Source organism: Myotis daubentonii, chromosome 3 (assembly GCF_963259705.1).
Source record: "Myotis daubentonii chromosome 3, mMyoDau2.1, whole genome shotgun sequence".
Taxonomy (NCBI): Eukaryota; Metazoa; Chordata; class Mammalia; order Chiroptera; family Vespertilionidae; genus Myotis; species Myotis daubentonii.
Genome location: NC_081842.1, coordinates 2,214,216 through 2,241,411, shown reverse-complemented (window position 1 = coordinate 2,241,411; position 27,196 = coordinate 2,214,216). Strand labels below are relative to the sequence as shown.

At 55.0% G+C, this 27,196-nt stretch overlaps 1 protein-coding gene across 2 annotated transcripts in view; it reads right to left on the bottom strand.

Moving 5' to 3' along the window:
• Positions 1 to 5,623: 5,623 nt before the first annotated feature.
• Positions 5,624 to 27,196, bottom strand: part of MRPS6 (mitochondrial ribosomal protein S6) — a 56,905-nt gene continuing 35,332 nt past the window's right edge. Inside the window, exons 2-3 of one of the 2 annotated variants that reach the window (XM_059686385.1) lie at positions 19,608 to 19,747; positions 5,624 to 6,174 (exon numbers count right to left, since the gene is read on the bottom strand). In XM_059686385.1, the coding sequence (XP_059542368.1) occupies positions 5,985 to 6,174; positions 19,608 to 19,747 (330 nt within the window). In that variant the 3' untranslated portion in view covers positions 5,624 to 5,984. Of the gene's footprint in view, positions 6,175 to 19,080; positions 19,345 to 19,607; positions 19,748 to 27,196 lie in introns of those variants that run through there. The other variant, XM_059686386.1, reaches the window with a different exon arrangement.

Here is a 27,196-nt window from a genome sequence, read left to right as displayed (position 1 = left end):
GAGCGCATTGAACACGTTCGAGACGGAGCCAGATTTGACATACTCTCCGTCCAGTTCAGGGTCGGCCATCTCGGATGTGTTAATGCAGAGAGAAGAGCTAAACAGATCACTCTGACTCCCTGGGACCCAGTCCTGCCCGGCTGGAAAGGGGGCCTTTGAACAGCAAGCGGCAACTCTGGCAATACAGGTGTGGGCAGATCTCAGTACAGACACTACACACCACTGCCCTGACCGGTGTGGCTCAGTGGATAGAGCCTGCAGATGGAAAGGTCCCAGGTTGGATTCCGGTCAAGGGCATGGACCTTGGTAGCAGGCACAGACCCAGTAGGAGGTGTGTAGGTGTGTAGGAGGCACCTGATCGACGTTTCTCTCTCATCGATGTTTCTAACCCTCTATCCCTCTCCCTTCCTCTCTGTAAAAAATTAATAAAATATATTAAAAAAAGACACTGCACACCAGGAATCTTGAGGAGCATTAATTAGTCCGGTTGCTCCTCTGAGCTACTTCTAAGGTGGCTTTTAAACTTGCGTTTGTTTCACCTGAAAACAAAGGAAACAAAATCAGTAGCTGGTAGACCAGGAAGGGAGATGGCATCTAAGCTCCGGCTGGGACTGCCTTGCGGGGAGCACCCGGAGGCCCCAGCAGGAAGGGCCAGCCTTCTCAGCGGGGGCGGGGGGGGGGGGGAGGAGGGAGGGGGGCGGGAGGCTATTCTCGAAACTGGTCTTCGAGAGCTTTAAACGGGCCACAGTGAATTCTGTGAGTTGACTACTTTCTGGTCTGAGCACGGTCAGCTTTAGGATTCAAAATCAAAGTCCAGCAAACGAATCCTGAGTTTTACATTTGTCACAGGGGTCCGTCCACCAGGCGGGCAGAGCCAGGCACTGGCCACCAGGACTGCCGGGGAGGAGACTGGCTGCCTGCGTGCCATCTGAGCGGCCCTTCTAGAGGAGCTGGGCTTCTGAAAACAGGTGGACTTTGCTCTTCTGTGTTGCCAATGGAACTGAGGCTTCCCCATCCAATCAGAGCCGCAGAGCTATATCCTCATCAACATCTTCATCGACCAATCAGAGCAGCTCCATTCTGACCAATCAAGACAGTCCTTTTGGGCCAATCAAACTGTGAGGATTTAGAGTCCACATTTGCATATGGGCTGATGAATCAGGGGCCAGGGGCAGGGACCTCTGTCTATATAAGGGTGAGGGTTAGGGCTAGGGTTGGGTTTAGGGTGAGAAAACGGTAAGAAATGTGATTTAAAGTCAAGAATTTAGGATATGTCACAAGCTCCACCTGCTCGAGGGATGAAGGAACCTTCTCGGTTCCAAGGAGAGAGGTTTTCCTTGTCCTCTTTCCAGGCCTAGGAGAGCAAAGACCAGCGGCTGTGACCAGGGCTCCCACAACACCCAGGGCGACGGAATGTCTTCAGCTGGTCTGACCGGCAACACAGAAGAGCAGAGTGAACAGCGTGTCCAGCTGTCCTCAGAAGCCCCGCCACCCCGTTCCCTGGCGGGACGGCGGCCCGCGGAGAACCCCGATCGCGGGAGAAAAGGACTTGGGTGGATGCGTGGCGCTGGCCCGTCCTCCTCCCCGTCAGCGTTCGCTCCCAAAGTCAAACCCGCGTCTCCCACACAAACATGAAGCGAGCACGTGTCCAACATGTATGTAGCTCAGCACCGAGCACGCCGGGAAGGTGGTTCCAAAGAGCGCATGCGGACTTCGCTGGCATTTAAAAATGAGCGCGACTGCTGGACGGTTTGTTAGACACAAACGCGGCCATGGTGCCTGGGGCGGAGAGCCCAGCCTTCGTGGTTGTTTTTCTAAGGAACAGAAATCCACAGGCAGCTGTAGCTCTCCTGGGTCTGGGCTTAGTGACCAGCCAACGGTCCACTCCGGGGACATGCCCCCCCCCCCCCTTATTTTCACATTTGGATCGTTTTTCTGGACAATCCCTGAAGAGAGAAATTCTAAACTGGAAACTGGTTATCTCAGAATCTGCACGCTCACTCCTCACACTTAAGCAAAGAAGAGAGGCCAGAAGGGCATCACTCACACTCCATTAGGCTCTGGCGGCCAGGCAGGCCTCCCGCCAGATGGCCGCCGCTCCCAGGCCGGTCCGGCCAAGATCCGGACACTCAGCTCCAGGAGAGGCTGGTCAGGAGTGAAGCAGGTGAGCTTACACCTTCATCAAGACCTCATGGGATGGGAATGTCACAGAACCTTCCGGAAAGTCTCCCTGGACTTCCTAGGACAGATGGTGTGTCCTGTGTTTAGCGCTCCCAGGACTGAGCGAGCCCAGGTTGGCCGGGGCAAGGACCGCCTCCGGAAGCTCTTCATCAGCTTCAGGCTGTTTCTCCTCCTTTTCTGTGAAAAGGGTTCACAATCGATCAGTGTCTTCACCGGAAAGCCTCTTCACTTACTTAAGGCATTTTTAAGCCGCGATTTCTCCTAGGCTAAGTAATCCAAAGTGCTGCCGCCTTCCTTCATCGGCTCCTTAATTCTATTGGCTCTGCTTCGCTGAGCCTCCGGGGCCTCCCCTGGGCCAGGAAGAGCGTAAGACCCCCCTCCCCGCCGCCAACGCTGACGTCACCGGCCAGGCCCACCCCCTCAGGGCGCCCACTCTCTCCTACAAAAGCCGGCCTCGCTCCCCATCGCTCCCCATCGCAGGGGACACAGGCGCGTGACGACCCTTCAGGTTGTTTCTTTTGGTTGTTTTGCTCACACATGGTCATTGTTTTAAAAAACCAGCAATGATAGTTAACAAAAAAGGAAATAAAACACACCCAGCAGGACACTTCTCAGGAAACAAGATTCGCAGAGGGGCCTGGATGGGGGATGGAGGTGAAAGCGAGGAGTCCGGGGTGACTCCACAATTTTGGGCTGTTGGATTCCGACAGGGCACATACCTGGGTGCGGGTTCGATCCCTGGTCGGCATGTGAACGGGAGGCAGCCGGTGAACGTTTCTCACGTCGATGTTTCTCTTTCCTTCCTCTCTCTGAAAACCAATAAAAACATATCCTCAGGTGAGGATTTTTTTAAAATCTGAAAGAAAACAGCAAAAAGTACGATGTCTGCTCAATCCAGGGGTAAGTCCTTCAACTTTGTTCTAGTATCTTCTGTACTTCCACGTATGCTTGGATTTTTTGAAAAGTCGAATGTTTCTAGTTTATCAACCTGACGAGCAGGTTCAGGACAGAGGCGGAGCGGGACCGTGCGCAGGGAGGACGTCACTGTTACAGTGTCCGCCCCCCGAGAGCAGCCTGAACCACCAGCGCCTCGCAACGAGGAGGGACGAGGGAGCGCGAGCAGACGGAGATGTCCTTCGCATCCTGTTGTCCACGTTTAATAACTTACTTCTTCTCGTTACTTAGATCTATCTGCTAAGAGGAAATGGAAGAGGCAAACCACTTCCGGTCGGTCATGACTGCTAACCTGCCTTTGACAGTTGCCTGTGGCTGTGCGCTGTGAAGACCCCTCTGCTGACATCTCAAGGGCAATGAAACTGTACTGACGTGGAGAGTGTTGTGAAACCCCTGAGATTCCAAGCAGCCATGAGGGGGTTGCTGTATACTCACCGAATTATCGGTTCCTCGGCCATAACCAAGCCCCCAGCCTGCGTGCTCCCGAGGCCGGAGCCCAACGGTGAGGCAGATGGTGAGGTCAGTGGTGCACCACGCCCAGCTCCTGCTGCCTGCTCCCCCTGCCCCATCAGCACCCCCCCCCACCTACGTCCCCCTGGCCCATCAGCAAACCCCCCACCCACATCCCCCTGGCCCATCAGCACCCCCCCACCCACATCCCCCTGCCCCATCAGCACCCCCCCACCCACATCCTCCTGCCCCATCAGCACCCCCCCACCCACATCCTCCTGCCCCATCAGCACCCCCCCACCCACATCCTCCTGCCCCATCAGCACCCCCCCACCCACATCCTCCTGCCCCACCAGCACCCCCCCACCCACATCCTCCTGCCCCATCAGCAACCCCCCCCCCACATCCCCCTGCCCCATCAGCAACCCCCCCCCACCTACGTCCCCCTGGCCCATCAGCAAACCCCCCACCCACATCCCCCTGGCCCATCAGCACCCCCCCACCCACATCCCCATGCCCCATCAGCACCCCCCCACCCACATCCTCCTGCCCCATCAGCACCCCCCCACCCACATCCCCCTGCCCCATCAGCAACCCCCCCCCCACCTACGTCCCCCTGGCCCATCAGCAAACCCCCCACCCACATCCCCCTGGCCCATCAGCACCCCCCCACCCACATCCCCATGCCCCATCAGCACCCCCCCACCCACATCCTCCTGCCCCATCAGCACCCCCCCACCCACATCCTCCTGCCCCATCAGCACCCCCCCACCCACATCCTCCTGCCCCATCAGCACCCCCCCACCCACATCCTCCTGCCCCACCAGCACCCCCCCACCCACATCCTCCTGCCCCATCAGCAACCCCCCCACCCACATCCCCCTGCCCCATCAGCAACCCCCCCACCCACATCCCCCTGCCCCATCAGCAACCCCCCCACCTACGTCCCCCTGGCCCATCAGCAACCCCCCCACCCACATCCCCCTGGCCCATCAGCAACAACCCCCACCCACGTCCTCCTGCCCCATCAGCACCCCCCCACCCACATCCCCCTGGCCCATCAGCAACCCCCCCCACCTACGTCCCCCTGGCCCATCAGTAAACCCCCCCACCCACATACGTCCCCCTGGCCCATCAGTAAACGCCCCCCCACATCCCCCTGGCCCATCAGCAACCCCCCCACCCACATCCCCCTGGCCCATCAGCAAACCCCCCCCACCCACATCCCCCTGGCCCATCAGCAAACCCCCCCACCTACGTCCTCCTGGCCCATCAGCAACCATCCCACCCACATCCTCCTGGCCCATCAGCAACACTCCCCCCCCCCCACCTCCGCAACCACGTCCTGTCTGCCTGCTCCTCTCACAGAGGAGGCAGCACTGGGTGAACGGGTGCAGGACCAAACCATGGTGGCCAGGAAACTCCTCAGGAAACAGGAAGCCGCTATCTCCCGGATGACCTCCCTCTCCCCCCTGCTTCTGCCCACAGTGCTAAGACCCTCTCCCCGCCCGCTCTCCAGAGCTGCGTCTGCCTCTGCAGGAGTGAAGCTGATCCGGGCCCTAAAGCAGTGATGGCGAACCTATGACACGCGTGTCAGAGGTGACATGCAAACTCATTTTTTTGGTTGATTTTTCTTTGTTAAATGGCATTTAAATATATAAAATAAGTATCAAAAATATAAGTCTTTGTTTGACTATGGTTGCAACTATCAAAAAATTTCTATATGTGACACGGCACCAGAGTTAAGAGGGTTTTTCAAAATGCCGGCACGCCCAGCTCAGAAGGTTCGCATCACTGCCCTAAAGAATGAGCAAAGCGACAGGTGATCCAGGCCGCCTGCAGCAGCAGGGAGTGGGCGCTCGGGCTGGCGCTGGCCCCCGGTGTCCCCAGGGTTAACAGGAGGTGGGTGCCCGGCTGGCGCTGGCTCCCTGCCCTTCAGTGTCCCCACAGTTAACAGGAGGCAGAGAAAAAGCCTCGCCCACACCAGCACGTGACCCTGTTCATGACTCTGATCAAAAGTAACTCACACACCGCAGGATTTTACCCTCTGAGTATTTTATTCTGCTCGGTTATACAGAACGAATGATTACCTCACAATCCAAGATAGTTTTATAAGTTTTGTTCTCCAAAATGGTGTTAAGTGTTACAGGGCAAAAAAATTACATTCACTTTAACAAAATCAAGAACGATGTATTTGACTGGGACAGTGGGACCAGCAGATACATAGCGGCTCCCAGCCAGGCATCCCCCACCTCTCCCCGCAAAGGGGACCGAGAGCCAACAACCCCCAGACCCTCCCATGGCACCCGGCACACTTATGTAAAGGTCAGGCTGTGAATGACTCATCCGCGATGCTCAGAAGTGAGAGGACTGAACAGAAGGCTGAACTCTGGAGCACCTCACTTCCTCCTCTTGGTGGAGTACAGTTTTTCTTCAAGTGGGACCGGGACAATCCCCTCACACGCCTTTACTTCCTGGGTCAGAGGGTGTTTCACAATATTAGGTCTGATGACGTCAATGTCTCGAGACAAGTGGTCCAGCATGCTTTCCACAATTGTTGTTGGTGCATAAAAATCCACCAAGAAATACCTGCAATAAGAGAGAAATGCGTGAACTCCTGCCTCTGAACTCCAGCCCTCCCACTCCGGCCGATGCCTTCATTCTGCCCCACCCAGACAAAGACATCACCTGCACACAGATGCATACGGCCAGCTCGCCAGGCATCAGCTACACACATGCATCCTTCAGCTGACCAGCTACCCCAGTGCTGGCATGCCCGGCCTCCCTTCCCGTGTCCTTCCCCATTACCCTGATGTGCAAATCTGAATCCAAACAAACTTGAGCACAGACGCTCACACAGTCACAGCGTGGCAGGGCCGCCCCTGCGCTGGAGTGCGCACGCCTCTGCTGGCTGCCGCACAGGGGTGCAAAGCCTCGTGACGTTACATGTGGTGGGAAATACTAAAGAGTATGGTTACGTTAGGGGTGCAAACAGAACATACTGTTCAACAAGACGGAACTTCTCAACAAACCATTAGCTGGTGTATTTTGTGAAAACATCTATTAGGTAGTCTTCTAATTTTCCAAAGGATTTTACAAGTAACTTAATGCACCAGAGTCACAGTGAGACCATCAGCTACACGTCACAAGACAGGCCTGGGACTTGTCTAAGACAAGTGCACATTCACAAACTGGCCAAGAACAAAAGAATTACTTGAAAAATGACTTCCCCATCGTGGGGAAGGAAACAAACACCAGATCCAGGAAGCCCAGCGAGTTCCAAGTAAGAACCCACAGAGACCCACACCAAGACTCGTTATAATTAAAATGACAAGAGTTAAAGGCAAGGGGAGAATATTAAAGCAGCAAGGGAAAAACAACTACATACAACCACCAGCAGATTTTTCAGCAGAAATTCTGCAGCCGGAATTGAGTGCCACAATATAGGCAAAACGCAGAAAAACTTCCAACCAAGAATACTCCACGGCATCACTGGCCAGTGTGGCTCAGCTGGTTGGGGAGTCATCCCATGCACCAAAAGGTTGCTGGTTTGATTCCTGGTCAGCGGACATACCTAGGTTGTGGGTTTGATCCCTGGCTAGGGCATGTACAGGAGGCAACCGGTTGATGTTTCTCTCATATCTCTCTCTCTCTCTCTCTCTCTCTGTCTCTCAAAATAAAAAATAAAAAACAACAAATAAATCAGTAAAACATCCTCAGTTGAGGATTTTAAAAAAACAAAAGAAAAAGAATACTTTATGGCAAAGTTGCCATTCAGAACTGTAGGAGAAATAGTTTTCCAGATAAGCAAAAATGAAAGGCGTTCATCATTACTAAACCAGCCTTACAAGAAAGGTACTTCTTTCGGGTGAAAAGAAATAGTGATAATTAATAACAAGCAAACACATGAAATAATAAATCTCACTGGAAAGGTGGGTATATAATAAAGGTAGTAGATTTATCACTTATAGAGCTAAAGAAGGTTAAAGACAAAAACAGTAAAAACTATGATTATGATAACTAGCTACGGGATATACAAGATAAAAGATGTAAAACGTGACATAAACTGTGGGAGAGAGTAAAAATGCTGAGCTGTAGAATGGGATCCAACAAGCTGTTATCAACCTAAAATAGACGGTAATGGATGTAAGTTGTAACATGCAAGCCTCATTATAACCACCAAGCAAAACCTACAGTCAGTACACAGAAGAGGAGAGGAGGAATGTCAGTAAACCACTAACTAGTCAGCAACTACAAAGGAAGAGAGCAAGAGAAGAAGGAACAGAGGAACTACAAAACAGCCTGCAAACAATTCCCCAAAGGACCATCAGTGCATACCCATCAATAATTACTTTAAATGTCAATGGACTAAGTTCTTCAGTCAAAGACAGAGTAGCTGAGTGGATAAAAAAATAAAACCCATTTATATGCTGCCTACATGAAACTCCCTTTAGATGTAGGGACACACAGACTGGAAGTGATGGAAGGGAAAAGGTATTCCATGCAAATGGAAACAAACAAAAAAGCGAAGATAGCTATACTTACATTAGACAAAGTAGACTTTAAAATGAAGAGAGTAATAAGAGACAGAGAAGGGCATCCTATATAATAAAAGGCTAATATGCAAATCAACCGAACAGCAGAACGACCAGTCGCTATGATGTGTACTGACCACCAGGGGCGCAGATGCTCAAGGCAGGAGCTGCCCCCTGGTGGTCAGTGTGCTCCCACAGGGGGAGCACTGCTCACACAGAAGCCAGGCTCGTGGCTGCTGAGCGCAGCGGCGGTGGCGGGAGCCTCTCCTGCCTCCCTGGCAGCGCTAAGGATGACTTAGGCCAGTGGTCAGCAAACTGCGGCTCACGAGCCACATGCGGCTCTTTGGCCCCTTGAGTGTGGCTCTTCCACAAAATACCACATGTGGGCGCGCACGTACAGTGCGATTGAAACTTCATGGCCCATGCACAGAAGTTGGTATTTTGTGGAAGAGCCGGTATTTTGTGGAAGAGCCACACTCAAAGGGCCAAAGAGCTGCATGTGGCTCGCAAGCCATGGTTTGCTAAGCCGCAGTTTGCCGACCACTGGCTTAGGCTCATGGGAAGCGGGCCTAAGCCATCAGCTGGACATCCCCTGAGGGCTCCCAGACTGTGAGAAGGCACAGGCCAGGCTGAGGGACCCCCCCCCACCCTGAGTGCACGAATTTCGTGCACGGGGCCTCTAGTTACATAAGGGGGTTAATCCACCAAGAGGATATAACACTTGTGAACATTTATGCACCCAACATAGGAGCACCTAAATATATAAAATAAGCATTCAAAGACCTAAAGGTAGAAATAGACAGCAATACAATAGTAAGGGATTTTAATACCCATTTACATCAATGTATTGAACATTCAGACCAAAAAAAAAAAACAATAAGGAAACATCTGCCTTAAATGACACATAATACCAAATGGACTTTACATATACAAGGACATAACATCCAAAAGCAACAAAACACACATTGTAGTTAAGTATACGTGGAATATTTTTCAGGATACATCATATGTTAAGGCACAAATCAAGTCTTCTTAAAAAAATTTTTAATTTCAGAGAGGAAGGGAGAGGGAGAGAGAGAGTGGAACATCAATGATGAGAGATCAATCACTGATCAGCTGCCTCCTGCACGCCCCCTACTAGGGATTAAAGCCTGCAACCCAGGCATGTGTCCTTGACCGGAATTGAACCCAGGACGCTTCAGTCCGCAGGCCGACGCTTTATCCACTGAGCCAAACTGGCTACGGCACAAAACAAGTCTTAATAAATTTTAAAAGATTAAAATAATGTCAAGCATCTTTTCTGACTACAATGGTATGAAACTAGAAATTACACAAGGAAATCTGGACAATTCATAAATATGTGGAGATTAAACAACATGTCACTGAAGAACCAATGGGTCAAAGAAGAAATTAAAAGAGAAATGAAATTTAAAGATCCCTTGAGATAATGGAAATGAAAATACAGGTTTTCCTCGCTTTCCCACCGTAGACCAGGCCTAGGAAATCTTTTGGAAGCCGAAATGGAGCCAAGTGAAGGAGCAATTATCATCAATTTATAGGAAAAAAAATTTAGCATTCCCAGACCCAGACCCCAAATGTGATGCACATACAACGTGTTCATTTCATTCCCACAGTCAGACTCTTCATCACACCCAGTGTTATGCTAACTGTGACTCCCACACGAGCTCTCTCAGGCCTTCCTGGTGCCTCAGGGCCCTTCTTGCTAATGGATACACAACACCAGCGGTAAGTCAAGGGACAGCACAGATGCTCAGACACAGTTCACAGCGTGGCAGGGCCCCTGCTTTCGAGGGCGCACGCCCCTGTGCTGGCTGCTGCAAGACCACGCTGAATTCTGTCCTATCGATGGGCATTTAACAAAACCCCTCACCCACTCCTGGTAAGGACTCAGCCAACTACAGAAGGGACCTTCTGCAACCTCATGAAGAGCATCATTGAAAAACGGACAACTAACAACACACCAACTGGTGCCCACCTGAATGCTTCCTCCTCAGACACAGAATAGACCCAGAAGTCTGCTCTCACCACTTGAACATTGTACTGAAGGTCTTGCCCACGCGATAAGGCAAGAAAAGAGGAAGTAAAAGGCATCCAGCCTGGTAAACAAGAAGCAAGACGGTCTTCATTTGCAGATGTCATGATTGGGTTTATAAAAAACCTGAAGATGTAAATTTTTCTGTAAGTTTCTTCAGATTTTTTATAAACCCAATCATGAACTAATAACTGAGCTCAGTAAGCTTATAAGACATGATATTAATATACCAAAAATAAAATCAATGGTATTTCTATGTACTAGCAACAAATAATCAGACCTTGAAATTAAATATAAAACACTTAGGCATTAATCTGACAAAAGATGAGCAAGACCTGTACACTAGAAACTACAAGCAGCTGTGAAAAGAAATGAAAGGGAACCTACATAATGGAGAAGTGCACCTTGTCCACGGGTAGGAAAATTCCAAGTTATTTAGATGCCAATTCTCCCAAACTGATCTACAGATTCAAAGGAATCCCAATCAAAACCATAGCAGATTCTTTTGTTAGAAATTGACAAACTGATTCTAAAGTTCATATGGAAATTCAAAGAACCTAAAACAGCCAAACTAACTTTAATAAAGAATTAGTGCAAGACCTAACACTACCTGATTTCAAGACTTATTCTAAAGCGCTGGTAACCGAGGCAGCAAGTGTTCATATACAGGTACACACACCAATAGGACAGAATGAAAAGTCCACGGCAGACCCATACAGGTACGTGCAACTGGTTTCAGACAAGAGGTGGGAAGGCAGCGCAGCGGAAGGACAGTCCTTCCGACAAGCGTGGCCACAACAATCCACTATCCACATGCAGAACAATCAGCCTTCAACGCTGAGGAGGAGGGGCCACAGGTCACTCAAAACGGAACAGGAGCTACACATACAACATGAAGCGAGGAAAGTAAAAGGGGCCCAAGAAAAGCCCTTAGTGGCCTTGCTGTAGGCAAAGATTCCTTAGACACCACACCAGGTGCACAGCCCATACAAGAAACAAGTGATCAGTGAGACTTCAGCAACATGAACACTGCTCTCGGCCTTTTTTCTTTTAACTGCTCTCTCAGAGATGCTGATAACAAAAAGATAAGCCATAGACTGGGGTCTGTAAATCGTATGTTTAATAAAGGACTTGTTTCTAGAATATAAAGACCTTAAAATTTTTAATTAAAAAAAACTGTAATGGGTGTAAGATATGAAGTGACATTTCACCCAAGATATACACGGGTGAAGAAGCACATGGAAAGATGCTACTACCATCAGCCACTGCAGAGGCACAAGCTAAAGCCCGACACACCCTTCAGAGTGGCTACAACGAACAGGACTGCCTCACCCAGTGTCTGTGGGAACAGAGGAACTGCACACTCTCTCACACCTGCAAGCGGAACGCACGATGACACAACCACTTCGGGAAACAGGTTGGCACTTTCTTGAAACGTTAAACAGAGCCCGCCATTAGGACTGAGCCACTCCATCCCTAGGTACTGACCCAGGAAAGGTTCAAGTGTGTCCACATAACTCGGGCGTGAATGTTCATAGCAGCTTCACTTCTAACCACCCCAAACTGGAAACCACATAAGCGTCCATCCACATGGAAACCAACAAGCAACGGGTGTGTCCATAAACGGCCTGCTCCTCAGGAGTAAACAGGACCTACTGACACGTACGCCTGAGAAATCCCATAGTAATTCTACTGAGTAAAGGAAACGCGTCCGATTCTAGAAAACATGAACCAAGCTGCTGGACAAAGCAGCCTGGTGGTTGCTAGGGACTCGTGAGAAGTGGCAGGAGAGTCACCAGAGGCAGGAGGAAGCTACAGGGCGACCGACCCGCCTACCCTGGACCGGGCTGACTTCATGGTACGGGCATATTTCACACCTTTCAAACTGCAGTTATATTTCCATAACGACTGAGAGGTGGTACGCAGAAGCTGCACGGCAGGCTGTGGTGAAAGACTGGACAGGGCGCGGTGGTGACGGCGGTGACAAGGGAGCAATCAAGCTGATGAAGACTCCGAGTTTCTTGGTGTGAACTCCCCCCTGGCCTGTGCGTCCTGAAGCAGCGCCTTGCACAAGGCTCGCTGGCGAGCCGGCCACCGGAGCTTGCTCTGAACATCAGACGCCGCCCGCCCGACTTCCACGGCTCCCTTCCCCCTGGCTATTTCTACTTCAATGGCAGGCAGCGCGGGTCGCAATCACCAACATTTAATTACTGACACCTGCCCTGAGGAAGGCACTGAGATAAAAAGTGGGATCAACCTTGAACTCTCTTCTCCTTGTCAACCCCAGCCACTGCCCCACTCCCCGTCACCAAATAATGACGGCCGCCTGGTGGCAGGTCAGGGAACTCCCTCGCTCACAGCCCAGGCCCCGCTCCGTTTTAGCCACATATTCCCACTCGGTCTCATGCACATGTCCTTTCCAACCACCAGGACAGCTGTGGCCTCCCTGCTGCCACGCTGCCGTGCACTTGCACTTACTCATAGCAGGCAGCTTTCTCTGGGCGCGCGTGCTTCCTCCCCGCGCTCCTGCCTTCCCTGGCGTCTGTCTGTTTCTAGAAGAGCCTCCCTCCTTTGTGTGGATCGTCGGAGGCACACGTCTGAGGCAGTGCACTGGTGAACACCACAGGACACAGGCCGCCTGGAGGGAGTGCGCAGCAAGGGCCCAATGCAGCCAAGCTGTGCCCACGGCCAGCCCTCCGTGCTCCAAGCCTCTCCCTCCAGGAAGCCCACAGGCCTGCTGCTCCCTGCGGTCAGCCCCCCTTCTGTTCGGTCAAGTATTCAAGTTGTCCAAATGCCAGCGGAGGCGGCAGCCCTTCCCCCCACCAGCTCCACCGGAGGCACTGCTGGCGGGCGAGCTTCAGAGGGTACAGGTTTCTAAGAGAAAGTGTGTCCACAGTTGCCAACAACCAACTCAGCCCACAAGTCCGTCCTCGGCCAGCCCCCCGGAACCGCGCTCCCACACGCGGCCTCACCACGCTGAGGACCTCACCCAGCGCCTCACACCCGCGTGAGAAGCAGGAGGCCAAGGAGGGAAGCCAGAAGCCAAGGAGCCCGGACTCTGAGCGAGGGGCTGAAAGGGCAGCGAGCACACAGGGCTTCCGTGTCCACAGTGCCTGTACCTCATCAGCTCGAGGGAGAGGCTGAGGGAGGGGAAGGCGGAGTGCTGGGGGGCTGGTTGGGTCCCGCGGCCTCTCCCCCCCCACGCTGCAGCTCCAGCAGTTCCCACGTCGTCCCTGCCGCTGCCCCCTTCAGCTGTCACTCGGCTGTAAGTGGCCATGGCCAGGGAGCCCGCAGAGCCGGCTTTGGCTCGGGGACACAGGAAGCTGCAGGCAGCCTTGGGCCCGTGGGTCAGCATCACAGGAAGTAAAGGCTGGACAGGACCCCGCAGACACCGCCGTGCGACCCTCGTGCTGCTTAAGGACTGTCTGCCCCCGGCCACAGAGTGAGAGGCAGGCCCACTGCCAACCCGGCTCGTGCCTAGCAGCCGCCTTCTGGAGGTTTCTCAGGAATAAAGAGAAGCCCCAGAGAAAGGCCTGGGATCCTAGGCTTGGCTTCGGGAGCTCCTGTTACACACAGCCCTGCAGCCTTCTCATTCTGAACCGCCCTGCCTCCCCACAGGCATGGCCCTCCGCGAGCAGCCAAACCAAACAGGACAAGGGCCGCACGCACAGGAGCCTGTGCCCGCACCACAGCCGGGCAGTCACTGCCCGCGGTCACCGCTCCTCGGTGCCCGGGGCTCAATGGGCAAATGCAGGAACTGCCATGGCCTTATCACACCATGGAAATTTCCACAGCCAGGAGCCGCCACCGCCAGAGCCGGGAGGTCCAGTCCCACCCGCACGGGCGCCCCCTCCCCCCCACCAGGAGAGAAGCAGGCAGACGCCCAGGACAAACGGTCCAGGACAACCCGTCGGTCGGGTCCGTCTCCGCCCGCCTCAGTGGCCCACAGGGCTTTCCCACGCAGGAGAGGAGGCCCGTCCCTGCTGCCGCCGGCGGGCATGCTCTGTCTGTTGTCACATGTTGCTCCTATGAGCAAACCTCAGACGGCGCTAAGATGGAGGCACGTGCAGGGGGCCCCGACCTGCTGGAACCTGAGACGCTGGGAGAGGAGCCCCGGTGCTGGGCTGGCGGACACCGAGGCCCCCACCCGGCCTCCCACTGCAGCCAGCCTGAGGGGGGGCCGAGCGCAGCCTGCATTTCCCTTCTCACACAGGAGAGTGAGGCCTGGAAAGGACTCCCTGCGGGTGGGGGTCCTGCAGCTTCTGCTGCCTTCCCAGGGCAGCACAGATCCAGGTCCGTAGGAGTCAGGGTGAAGCAATGACCTTGAAACTCCCCTGACACCCGCTCCCGGGCGCTGCTGAGGGTTGCCATGGAGAAGCCACTCTGAAATGCAGAGGAGGTGCAGCTCAAGGGGCCCAAAGGGGCCTGGTGTTTCCAGAGGCTGCGGAGAGCCCTTTGCCCCGCTTCCTCCCTCTGGAAGGGGAGGATCCCGGGTTCAGCAACCACATGAAACACCACGTGCTCACCGCCTCACCAAGAGGCAGATCGCAACACAGAACCCACAGTCACAGCCCACGTGGACCCGTTCCTACCTCCGTCCTCGCACAAGCCCTCACTCCAGGGAAAACAGTCTACAATTATGACAGAACTGCACTGCCCACACCCCTGACGCTGGTGCTCCAGGAGAAACAAGGTGATAAATAACGTTCTCCCAACAGCTCGCGTCCCTTCTCCACTTGGCCAGCGTGGCACCTAAGACCTACTGCTGTCCGTCCCCAGCCCCTCACCACTGCTCGGCGGCACTGGAGAGGCGCCGGCAGGGCATGGCGCGGGGCAGCAGGGCCCATACAAGCCCTGGCCGCGCCCGCTGCTGTGGAGAAGCACTGAGCTCGGGCCGCAGCACCCCGGCATCAGCGGAAGGAAGGAGGCTGTTCTGGGGGGAGGACAGGGGCTCCGGACACCAGTGCGTCTTTCTGCCCCTTCCCTGGGCCCTCACCCCGCCCCGGGCCGGACACCAGCCCTCCTGCCCCCGCCCGGAGCTGAGGGAGGGCGTCTTCCCGCAAAGCTCCGACATCGGCTGTGGTGGCTTTTTCATGTCACTGTCTCAGCGCTGCGTTCACGGGTTTCCAGAGCCAGCGCCTGCCTGAATGGGAGCTGGGTTCTTTGTCTGTCAAACAGTCACACACTCACTCACAGTCTCCCTGCCCCCAGCCGACAAGTGGAAATTTCCACTGAACTCTCCGTGGCTCGCGGTGGGAGGGGGATGGCAGGGGGAGGGGAGGGGTTTGGAGCCAAAGCATCTTGGAGCCTTTTGGAGACAGAACACAGACTGTCTGGATGCCAGTCCTGGGCTGTGTGGTCGGACCCGCTGAAGCCAGCTCCCCCGGGCGGTGAACCCCACCCCCACCCCCCCACCCCCCACCCCCCCGGACCCAGGCCTCTGCTTGGAAAAGCCGCTCCTTTCCCACCCGCCGCTCACATAGAAAGCCACGACCCCCTGAGGCTCGGACACACCTGGGCCCGCCACTAAGGCAGCCCAGGCCGCTGCAGCCTCCCTGCCAGCCACAGAGAACTGCACACAGGCCGGGCGGGCTGCGGGCGGACTACGCTGCCGGCAGGCATGGGACATGGGAACACACAAGACATGGGAACACAAGGGAATGCATGGGAACACATGGGAATGCAGAAGAACATGGGAATGCACGGGAACATGGGAACACATGGAAATGCAGAACATGCAAATGCATGGGGACATGGGAACACATGGGATTGCACAAGAACATGGGAACACTGGCCGCTGGGAAGACCACAGCAGGGCGCCCATCTCCGCGGGGCTGGTGCCAGCTCTCCGGGAGCGGGCTGCAGACACATGTGGGGAGCGAGTCAGTAAAATTCCACTGATTCCCCACAGCCAGTTATTTTTATCGCTGCGCACCGTAAACAGAAGGGCAGCTCTATGCGTGCGCAAGTCTCTGCTGTTCACACCTATTCACGTCTTAAAGCAGATGAGAGAGACGGACAGACAGGGAAGAAAGCCTCCCGGGGGCTTGTGTTCCGAGTCAGCGTTTCGCTGCAGCCGTAGGCAAGGCCAAGCGGGCACCTTCCAGACAACGCAGGCCGGCCTGGGGCTGGCCACGGCGTGTCTGTTCCCTCCCAGCCCCAGCTCTCGGGGGTCTCGGCCCAGCCCCAGCCCGTGGAGGGAGAGCTGAACCAGCACACGCAGCGGGGAGGCACTAAGGTGCTTCTGCTGCTAAGACCCTGCAGGACTGATGAGCACCCGCTCCCTCGGCCCCTCCTGCCTGTGGCGCCGGCCTGTCTCACTCCGCACCCCCTTGCCTGGTTCACAGGAGAGAACATCTAGGGGCCCCCATGAGGCTGAAGCAAATGCAGAGCGGGAGTGAACCCCGGCCTTCGAAGAACCTGCTCCGAGGCCTGCTCCGTGGTCTCCAGACACGGCCTACGGCCTCCACCTGGACAGCAGGGGCAGAAGACAACCCTGCCCCCCACACCCCAACCTGGCCCACCCTCCCCCCCGCGCCCCAGCCTGGCCCACCCTCCTCCCGCACCCCAGCCTGGCCCACCCTCCTCCCGCGCCCCAGCCTGGCCCACTCTCCCCCCCGCACCCCAGCCTGGCCCAATCATCAACTGCTCCCTGTTCCTAAACGCACACGGCCAGGGGGACAAGTGAGGTGGGAAGTGACTTCCCTGGAAAGCAGTCTCATCAGTTTTTATTAAGATGATGCCCGAGATGCCACCGACCCTGATAGAGGAGGCCTGGGCCAGGCTCCCTCGGTGACATTTAAAATGTGTGCTGTCACCCCAAGACAGAGTTAGTTACACATGTTTCTGTGGATCCTCCTGAGAAGGCGGCCGTCAGGTTGTTCCAATGGGAAACAGGTTCCCAGGACAAACAACAGACTTACAGACACGTTTTCTGGAACGCTGCCTGTTCCCGACGCCGCCTGTTCCTGACGCTGCCTGTTCCTAACGCAGGGCTGACCAAGTTAATATCTGGACTGTAACGATTGCATGTTTATTTTTTGGCATAAACTGCATGCGTGGACCTGATGCAATAACAAGCAAGTGGCCGCTGTCGCCCTCCGTGGCTGAGCCTCACTGTGGGATCTCTCCTCCTAAGCCCTTTCCACCTGCTTTCCTTTCAGGCCCACGTGGCACGTGTGCGGCAGCGGTGTGATGCGGGCAGGAGGGGAGGGTGGGGAATGGCAGAGGCAGTCACCCCACATGACGGGACGTCCCTGCAGATGCCTGGCTGTGAGCCGGGCAGGTGAACCTGCGTGCGGGTCCTGCCTCACAGCCGGCGGTGCCCAGGTTGGCCGCGTGTAGGTAAGCGCCCAACGCAACTGAAGACTGGAGATCTGCAACCACGACCATCACGGGAGCCATCCCGAGACCCAGGACTCCGCAAGGACACACCCCTTCTTCCGCAACATGCAAAAGTGACAAACGCAACACCAGCAGCTCCGCAGCACAGCGTGAGTCTCGAGTATCGGGGAGCATCGGGGCTCACGCATTAGCCACGAAACACCGGCTCCAACACAGCAGCCTCAGGGCTGAGTCAGGCCCCGCCAGAACGACAGGGACGCGGCCGCCAGGGCAGCTCAGGAAGAGCTGCTGACTGCGCAGCGGCTCCGGGAAGGTGAGACCGTGCGAGCTCCCACCCTCCCTGACGCAGACACCGCACCTCACCGGCCTGTGTAACCAGCACTTCACAGACCACACGTTCAACAAAAATACCAGAAACCGATGTACCCCAGAAAACAAGCGTCAACAGAGGCTCCTCTGCCCCCCCATCCCCCCGTGTCTGTGTACAGCGCACACGCTGAGAATGTTGCTGCTCCTCTGCTGTGGGCGGAGCGGAAGGAGAACGGGGTAAATCCTCAAGTGAGATGAGGGAGGGGCTGCAGCAGGAGCTCCTGGCCGCGCAGGACGAGGGACGGCGATGCTGTCTTCTCGGTTCTGGCTCAGGCCCAGGGGTTTTCCAGGATCAGAATCTGTTCCACCCACAAGGGAGGCAGCGCCAGCCCGCCAGCGCCGCGTGGACACAGGCTGCCCAAGGTGCAGTGCTCGGAGGGCAGCAGCGCCACCCACCCGGGAGAGGCACCGCTCCGGAGGGTCACACTGACCCTCCCCGCAAAATCCTCCCCGTCCTCCCCCAGAAAAGGGCAGAGGAGAGCGCCGGCTGCGCCCTCTGAAAGCACACGAGGGGTCGACTCCCCGGGTCAGGGCCTCCCCCACCCCCCTCCCGCACCTGGCTCACCATTCTCCGCCACATTTATGTGCTCCTCTTCAAGAAAAAAGGCCAAAGGACCCACACACAGCCTTGCCATTAAACCAAACCCCTTTACAGTTAAGGTTTTTTTAATGCTACACGCACAACCTCCATCCTCACTGTTACTATGACGGTGCAAGAGGAATAGCCACTGTGCACTCACGTTGCCTAGCAACGCCTCAGGCACTCTGCAGAGATGCCTGGAGAAGCAGAGCGCAGCACACACAGGTGCAGCCACCGGGGAGCGTGCCGGGCCCCTGGCTCAGCAGGGTGAACTGCAGCCGCCAGGAGCAGCCCTGCCCGCCTACCCCCGGACTGCGCAGTCGAGTGGAGGGAGACCCAGCCTTCCCCGGGACCCTCCATCGCATGAACGACTGCCTCTCCCTTCTCCGCCCCTACTCCAGGGAACCCAGCGACTCAAGATGGCCTCCCTCCACCAGAAACCGGGGCGTAAAGAAGACACCGTCAGGGCTTAGAGAAGCTTCGTACCAACTCAACCAACTGGGCTCAGAATTTCTACACAGGACCGTTATTTTACCACAGACTCAAATCCTTGGCACATTTGAGGAAGTGGTTATATATAGGGTGTCCCAAAAAAAGTCTACACACACTCTGCGTAATTAAAAAGGCCGTGTTTATTAACATACATCTCATTTCCAAACTGGAGCTCTCCGCTGTGCAACTGTGCCTGCATTTTTGGGGACGCCCGGTACTATGTGACAGAAACAGTCCATTACAAGAAGCTGCGATTCGTGGCTGAGCAGATGCCGTGGGTTAGGCGCGGGGGCAGCACCGTCAGCAGCACCTCTGGCTTGTTGTCTGCAGCCCGCACGTTCACGAAGGACGCACTGAGCATGTGCATGACACGCTGCTCATGAGGTCTTTTCAAGGCCAAAGTGAAAGAAATGCCCGGGGAAAGCGAGACTTAGGGTGACAATGAAACATCTCCCACAGTCAAAAGCTTGTAAACCTGTTGCTCCCAGCACCACCTGTTTGTACAGATCACAGCGATGGGCGGCAGCACCCCACCCACCTGCAGCGCCCACTGCTCAGTGACGCAGCTGCACACCACCGGGCGCGGGACTAGTCATTTCTAAGGGGAACTGAGCAGCACCTTCCAGGGCGGGCCCAGGGAGGAACTCACCCGCCTCTGTTGTGCCGCTGGCTGTGGGCAGAGATCCGATAAGGAAGCATCCGCTCCCCCAGGTTCTCCAAGTTCCTCACGATCGCCCCCCGGTCCATCAGGGCTTCTATCGTCCGCTTCAGCGCAGCAGCAGTCTCGGGCTGTTTTGTTTCGTTTTGTTTTTAAAAAGAAGGAAAAAAACACATCAGACTCAATGTAAGAACTGGAATGACCAAGTCTAGTCAGCTCTAATCAGAACAGCTCTGCTGGGAGAAACCTTTAGGTCGAAGCAACAGAAACGCTGGCTGAGACAGAGAGACAGACTGACATTCACTGTAAAGAAAGCGAGAGCTCACAGATGCGAAGGGAAATCTGCAGCGGCCGCCTCGGAGTCCAGGGACCAGCGCAGCTCCGGGTCGGGAGGCAGGAGCTCACGGGGGCTCTTCCGAGCGCCGTGGCCGGGATGGAGCAGCGCCGTCACGGTTGGGCCTGGGTCCCACGGCTCCAAACTCCAGCTCCAGGGAGGCGCATCCTCTTGGCAGGACACAGCCCATCCACCAAAACCACAGCCGCGGGAAGGAACGCTGGAGACCGCAACCCAAGGGGGAAGATGGAGACCCACCTCTGCCCCCCGGAGCGCACCTCTAAGAGAGGGGTGGGCACACACCCGGCAGGGCCAGCGGCAGAGCAGCGACACGGGCAGCGCTGGCGGGGAGAGCACGGCGGCTGGGAGGCGGGTCACTCCTGACAGTGGGAGATGCAGAGGATGAGTGACCAGGCTCGCACGCAGGTGAGGGGCGGAGGGCGAGGCGCACGAGGAAGGAGCCAGGCGTTCCACGGATGGAGGGTTGAGAGTAAGATTATAGTGGGTATAAGTATATAAATAATAAATGCCCGTCACCAAAAACCTTCCCACGCCATAATCCCATCGTCCAGGGATAAAAGACTTTCTGTCTGGGATGAATCCCTTCCAGGTCTCTCTCTGCACAGGTGCACACAGGAATGTCTGGCAGATGCTGTACAGGTAACCCCAGCTCATGGAAAATGGGTCGAGGAGGACAGGGGTGGCAAAGAGGGCACCAGAGGACGGAGGCGGAGGGGGTGTTGCTGTCACAGCCACAGGGAGCCCGAGGGAGCTGCGAGGACAGCAGCTGAGTGAGTCAGGAAATGCCGAGCCTGCGATGCCGCAGCTCCTCGGGGCGACCTCGGGGTGTAGCCTGGGCTGTGAACAGGTGGGTCAGTTACACCCCGGGAACCCCGCTGTGGCTAGGCCTCCAGCGCCCAGGAGCAAGGGGTCCCTGAGGAGGGGGCGGGAGGAGGAGAAAAGCTCCACACAGAAGCTCGGAGCACAGACGTGGGGGGCTAGAGGACTCAGAGCCAGAGAGGCAAGTGGAAAAGGCCCGAAGGGCTAAAGGAAGACAGGCCTCGTCGCAGCAAGACAGGCAGCGGTGGCGACGAGGGAGAAGCCGCAGCACGGCAGCTGACGGGCGGTCACTTGGGAAGATGGGGCCAGCGGTCGGCTGAGAGGTCCCATGGTAGAGGGCTCACGGCATGGAAGCGCAGACCTGAGGGGCAGCTGAACGTGAGCCGAGTGTTACGAGAGAGGAGTCCTGGGCGAGTCAACAGTGAGCGGATGAAATGGAAGGCGGAAGGGCTCTTTCAACGACGACAACCATGTGGCAGCTGTGTTTACTGTCCCTGCCACATGCCCCAACCGGCCCGGCGTTCTATTGTTACATATTTATCTACACACACACACACACACACACACACACACACACACACACACGAGGGGGGCGGGGGCTCTGAGCGATGCCTGCTTGGGGTCAGGGCAGCGGACCCGCAGGAGGGCCTGATGGAGGGCGGGAGCACAGTGCCGAGCAAAGTCAGGAGGAGGCCCGAGGACCCCGGGGAGGGAAGGGACACCCCTCCCAGGCACACCGTGGGGTGCAGAGAGGAACCTCGGAAAACGCACCTCCCGTGCTCAGTCGGCATCGAATGACAACTGCGGGCCATGTGAGCGCGTCCAGGAAGCCAAGGAAACGCACACGGCCACAGCCCTCCTCTCCGAGCACCGCTAACGTGCGCGCACCCGGTACTGGTGTGGGTCAGTGTTTACTCCGCTCACACTGCAGCCCCGGGACTTTCACACGCCTACAGGAAGCTGTTTCCATACTGAACCAAACTTATGCGAAAACAAATTTCCTAAAAGCAGTAAAAACGCTCTCTTCACACCGACACCGACTGTGGAAGGTCTGTGGCTACTCCTGCGCCTGCGCACGCACTTCCCTGTGGTGTAACTCCCTCACATCTCGCCACGCAGACATGCTCAGTGTTGCAGGGGCCTCACTGCTAACAGCAGTGCAATGTTTCATTTCACTCAAAATGCTATTTCTTGACCTGGAAGCACATCAATTATCTTGTGATGAGGTGGGCGAACACTCTATCCAAATAGAAAATAAGAGTTACAAGAACAAAACAAACTTTGGTTTATTACTATTAGTCTTCTGATTAGCTACCCGAATCACATATTTTGGTTTTAGTTTGTGCTATTAAAAAGGAATGTATCTCATTACCTCTTGTCTTTTTAAATTCCAACTCAACTATTTATAGTATAAAATAAGGAAGAGCTTGTGAGATAAAATATTTTCTGTCTAAAAAAGGGGAAAGCTACCCAATAAGAATGTAACTTAGGAAAATATCAAGACACATTTTGTTTGACTTTGATATGTCAAGGTCAAACTGTAAACTACTTGAATAGACACACTCATTTCACTGTCACTTCAAATGACCCGAAAGTTTAAAAAGGAAGATGAAGGTGGGGTAAGAAGACCTCTTGCCATTAGGGACTCAGCTTCTTCCATGTACCTGACCTCGTCACTGTAAAGGTGGGGTCAGCAAGCCAGGGCCACGGCCAAGTGCGGCTCACACCTGTCTGCAGATAGAGCCTTACGGGAGGGGAGCTCCGTGCAGGCAGCCCCACGGCCACGAGCCCACTTACAAGTCCGGAGACCACGTGGCCAACAGAGCTTCTCCTGGCTACCACCGGGTCAGCTTCTGCTCTGCACTGCAATGGCTCGAGGGGAGCTGGCCAGACCTCCATCCACGCCATCTAAATATACCCGAGTAACACCACGGCCTGGGCCACTGAGTCACAGACAGTCAACTCCCCACGGGATGGGTCCCCAGGCAGAACGCAGGGCACTAACCTAGCGAACTCCAGCTGACTGTTCACATCTCCACAGCATTCGGAAGGGGGTCTACAAACTCACCAGTCCGCCCAACAAGCTCGTGATCCAACCAATCCAGGCCGCCATCTGCAACTTTCCTCACTGAAGTAAATCTTTAGCCCTAGCCAGTCTGGCTCAGTGGATAGAGCATCGGCCCATGGGGTGAAGGGTCCCGGTTTGATTCCCATCAAGGGCGCGTACCTCGGTTGCAGGCTCAATCCCCAACCCCTGTCAGGACACATGCGGGAGGCAACCAATCAATGTGTCCCTCACACTCTCTCACATCGATGTTTCTCTCTGTGTCTCTCCCCCTCTCCCTAAAAATCAATGTTAAAACGAATATCCTCAGGGGAGGATTAACAAAAAAAGAAAATTCATCCTAGACAAAATTAAAACCAATTTTTGATCTTACTCATTACTGAAACTACTGGCATTCAGTCTACAAAAGAAGACTGGGAGGAAAGCCAGTAGCTAACTTCAACGATCTGCAGGGTTACTACGCAAAAAAGTATCGTGCTGGCTCCCAAGGGTTAAAGGGGAATCAAAGGGTCGAACCATAGAGACACCAGCCTTCCTATAACGAGACCACTAGGCCATCTCTTCATTGGGCAGGAGGTGGGCCCTGCTGGCTTCTACCTGAAGCCCCTGCCAAGACTAACTTGCAGGACTGCCCTGCCACACTCATCCTCCCGAAGTCATTCTGAAATGAAACTGGCTTTTTAACTACAAACTGCACGGCAGTGAGGAGCGCATGACCACAAGTTTGGGGGGCTGGGGGGGAGGGGCATGCTATAGGAGAGGAGGCTGCCCCTCCTGACACGGCCAATGGGAATGTGAGTGACGACGGGTGTCTCTCAAGAGCAGAGCCAAGGCTGCGGCATGAGGCCAGGGCGGGCCTGAAACCATCACCGGGAGGAATCCTTTCTTCAGGCTCCACCGAAGGTTCACCCGCAAACACGCCTCAACGTGCTTCCTCAGGACAAGGCCTTCCCAGCTGCTCACTGCGGGATCCACCGCCACAGGGTAGCCGTGGGGCCACGAAACCAGTCCCTGCTGTTAAGAACGTGTGACGCCGCCATGAGAGCAGAGCAGTCCGTCAGCAGGAAAAGGCGGCTGAGCAGGCGCCGCTGGAGCCCGAGGCAGCCCTGCTCCGGGGACTCAGGGGAGCCCTGTCCCGACGGGGGGTGAGGGACCACGGACCAGCCCGACCCGAGACCCTGATGGTGGGCACCCCCCGCTCGGGGAGGTGCAGGGGTCTGCTAGGGCCGGGCTAACTGCGTGACTAAGGACGGGAAGGAGATCGGATGGAAGTTGTTTGGGGTGGAGTCAGCAGGGGTGCTCACTGTGCCCTGTATAAGGAGAAGCCATGGGTTTTTCTGCTCAAGGCAATATTTTGACTAGAACATTACAGTTTCAGGTTCTTCACTCACCTACACTGGTAAAAACGTACACTTTCTAGAGGGCAATTTACCAGTAAAGATTAGTTTAAAATGCACCTTCAATCCCAGTCACTCCTAGGAATGTAGTCTGAATGCAGTCACCTCCCCGGCACAGGATTTAACTATGGAAACATTCACTGCAATGTTACTAGGACAGTGAATAAATGGAAACACAGTTAGTTGCTCATTAACAGAAGACGGTTCAATGCATTATTTTCACTAACTGGACAAGTCCTATGCAGCCACTAAAACACAGGGCGTTGAGCCTTGAATACTGACATGAAAATACTTCAATAATAAAGAAATCAGCATGTGGAGTCAACCTACAGCTCTTTTCCAAAGAAAAAAGTTAATTATGTGCACACACCAAAAGAAAGTCTAGATGAATATACAGCAAAACCTTATTAGCTTTCTCTAGGTAATAAGGTAAGTATTCTTTTTTAACACTTTACCTGATTTATTTTGCAACAAGCAATGAGAAGGCGCTTTAGAAACACCCTTGCTGTAGGGCAGACTGAGTCTTGTTTTAAGGAGGACTGCCCCCCCTGCCACCCCCTACCCCTCACCCCCCACCCGCGTCTATGCCAACTGCTCTTACAACAGATGCCGTAACGTGAACTGTGTTAGGGCCCGGATCGCCGCTCGGCGTGGTGCACCCCCTCACTGGCTGTGCCCACTGAGCCTCACGGCCGAGCTTCTGGCATCAGGAGCTGCCCCGCGGCGGCCCCCTCTCTCGGGAATTGGGGAAACGGGCGTCTGTGAGTCAGGGCTGGACGCCCCTGCCCTGGAGTCAGGCAGGCCAGCGGAACAGGGTTAGGAGGAAGTGAGAGGGACTTGCTCATTCAAAGGCCACGTGGCCAGGACTGAGCCTCTGGAGGCCTCAGACACCTGACCTTAAAATGTGCTCTTCGAGGGCAGAGATGGAGATCAGGAGCCCAGAGCAGAATGGGAGGAGAGTCCCGAGGGGCAGGAGCCCGTGGTTGTGAGCACAGATCAACGCCATGACCGCGGCACAGCCCATGCCCGCCGGCTGAAGGTGCAGGCCAAAGGCAGCAGACGGCCGGCCATGGCTCCCGCTGCAAGGCAAGCAACGCCTGAAGAGCACCAGGGGGCTTGCCGACTCTCCAGCGCAGGGGCACCCGAGGGCCATGGCCCCACGAGCTCAGACAGTGACGCTTGCACTACACCAAAGGCTAGCAGCAAAGAGACTTCCAGAACTAGCCCCGAGCAGGAAGGAAGTCCTGACTGCGTGTGTATGAAGCCACCAGCGGCCAGTTACTATGCGTCTAGATTACCAGCCCTCTGTGTAGGGCGATCATACTTAATCCACCTGTGTCCGAGGGCTCCAGCTTAGGAATGTCACTGGAGGTCGTTTCGGTCACATCTGGGGGCCGGTTCCTCTCATGACTTGGCAAGTCCGAGGACAAAGGTGGCATTGCCAAGGCCTTCCTCCAGCACACACCGAATCATCGAAGCTGCAAAAATCAGGTGTCTGCATCTCACCCTCAGAGATTCCTACTCAGTTGGCCTGGATTTAAAAAATCTTGGGAAACAGGATTGTTTCAAGTGCCCAGGTGCACACAAAGGTGAGAACCACATCCCGGAAGGAAGGTGCTTGGCTTCGCATCACCCCAAAGGTAATGAGTATAAAGGATTTTCAGCAACAATCTCCGCTGGCTGTAATTTAAGGTCATAAAGCTCCCCTCTGCTCACAGAACGAAGAGCCCCCCCCCCCCGCCCCCTTGAATGTGTAAGTGAAATGACAACCCCAACAGGTGACTGCTTGCTGATACCACTTCCAGAGCAGGCAATGGCAGACCCAAGGTGCCCGTGCTGCCTCCTCGGAAGACATTCCAAAACCCACAATCTGTTCCTGGGAGACTTCCATTCCTACCCTCCCCACCCCCTCCAGATGCGCATACAGATGAATACAAGGAGATGGGAACAGAAAGATTGGCAGGAGGCCTGTTACTATGGCAGCGAGTAAATGAAATGCCAAAGCTCATGAAACTGATAGGGAGAGCAGGAATCAGGTGGCCATCCTAGCCACCTGTCTTGCTGACGGCTCTCCTTCATGCACAATTCAGTCCCCTGCCTTCGCCTGATGTTTCAACCTCCTCGGAGAGGGAAGAGGACACACGGAGTGAGTGACAGGGAGACCAGGGAAGGATGTGACTCCCTTACAACCAAAGGGTTATGAGAAAATTCTACTCAAATCTGGTGAGGCTTCTAAATGCCTGTGTACAGGATTGGCGAAAATATCAGTTAGCTGACTCATCTAAAAAGGCACCGACAGAATCAGAAACGTGGGCTTTGAGGAGCCGGACTGGCATGCGAGCTGCACAACAGACCAAAGGCGTGTCCACCGGCTGGGCCAAATCTTCATTCAGTGGTGGAGGAGGCACGGAAGGTGCTGCACTGCTCTGAAGAGCAGGGAGGAGGTATAAAAGCAGAGGTTACCAGGACCCACCGCCCTTCCAGATGCAGCCCCTTCCTAGTGTCCCCTCCTCTGCAACCCCAATGGATCCCTTCCATTCCACACGTCCTGCAGTGTGACTGCTTCGGAGCACACCTCCTTCCCCCACCAGGCCCCTCCAGGCTGCATCCACCTCACCTCACCACAGGCTGAGACGCAAAGGCAGACAAGCACCATAAAGGTCTGATGGAGACATAAGCCGACGAGGAAAGGGAGAAGTGAGAGGTGAGAGCTCTAACTGTACTTCACTCAACCATCAAGGAAGACAGGATGAAGCCAAGTCATGAGGTCTGAGGACAAACAAGAACTGTTGCAGAGGAAAACAGCAACATCTGGGGGTGGGTGGGAGAGAGGCAGAGATGCATATAGCAGCTAAAGCACAGCCTTTTCATCAAAACCAGCTGCAAGCTAAGGAACCAGGAGTAAACAGGTGAAAGACAGAAACAGAAAAAAAAAAAAAAAGAC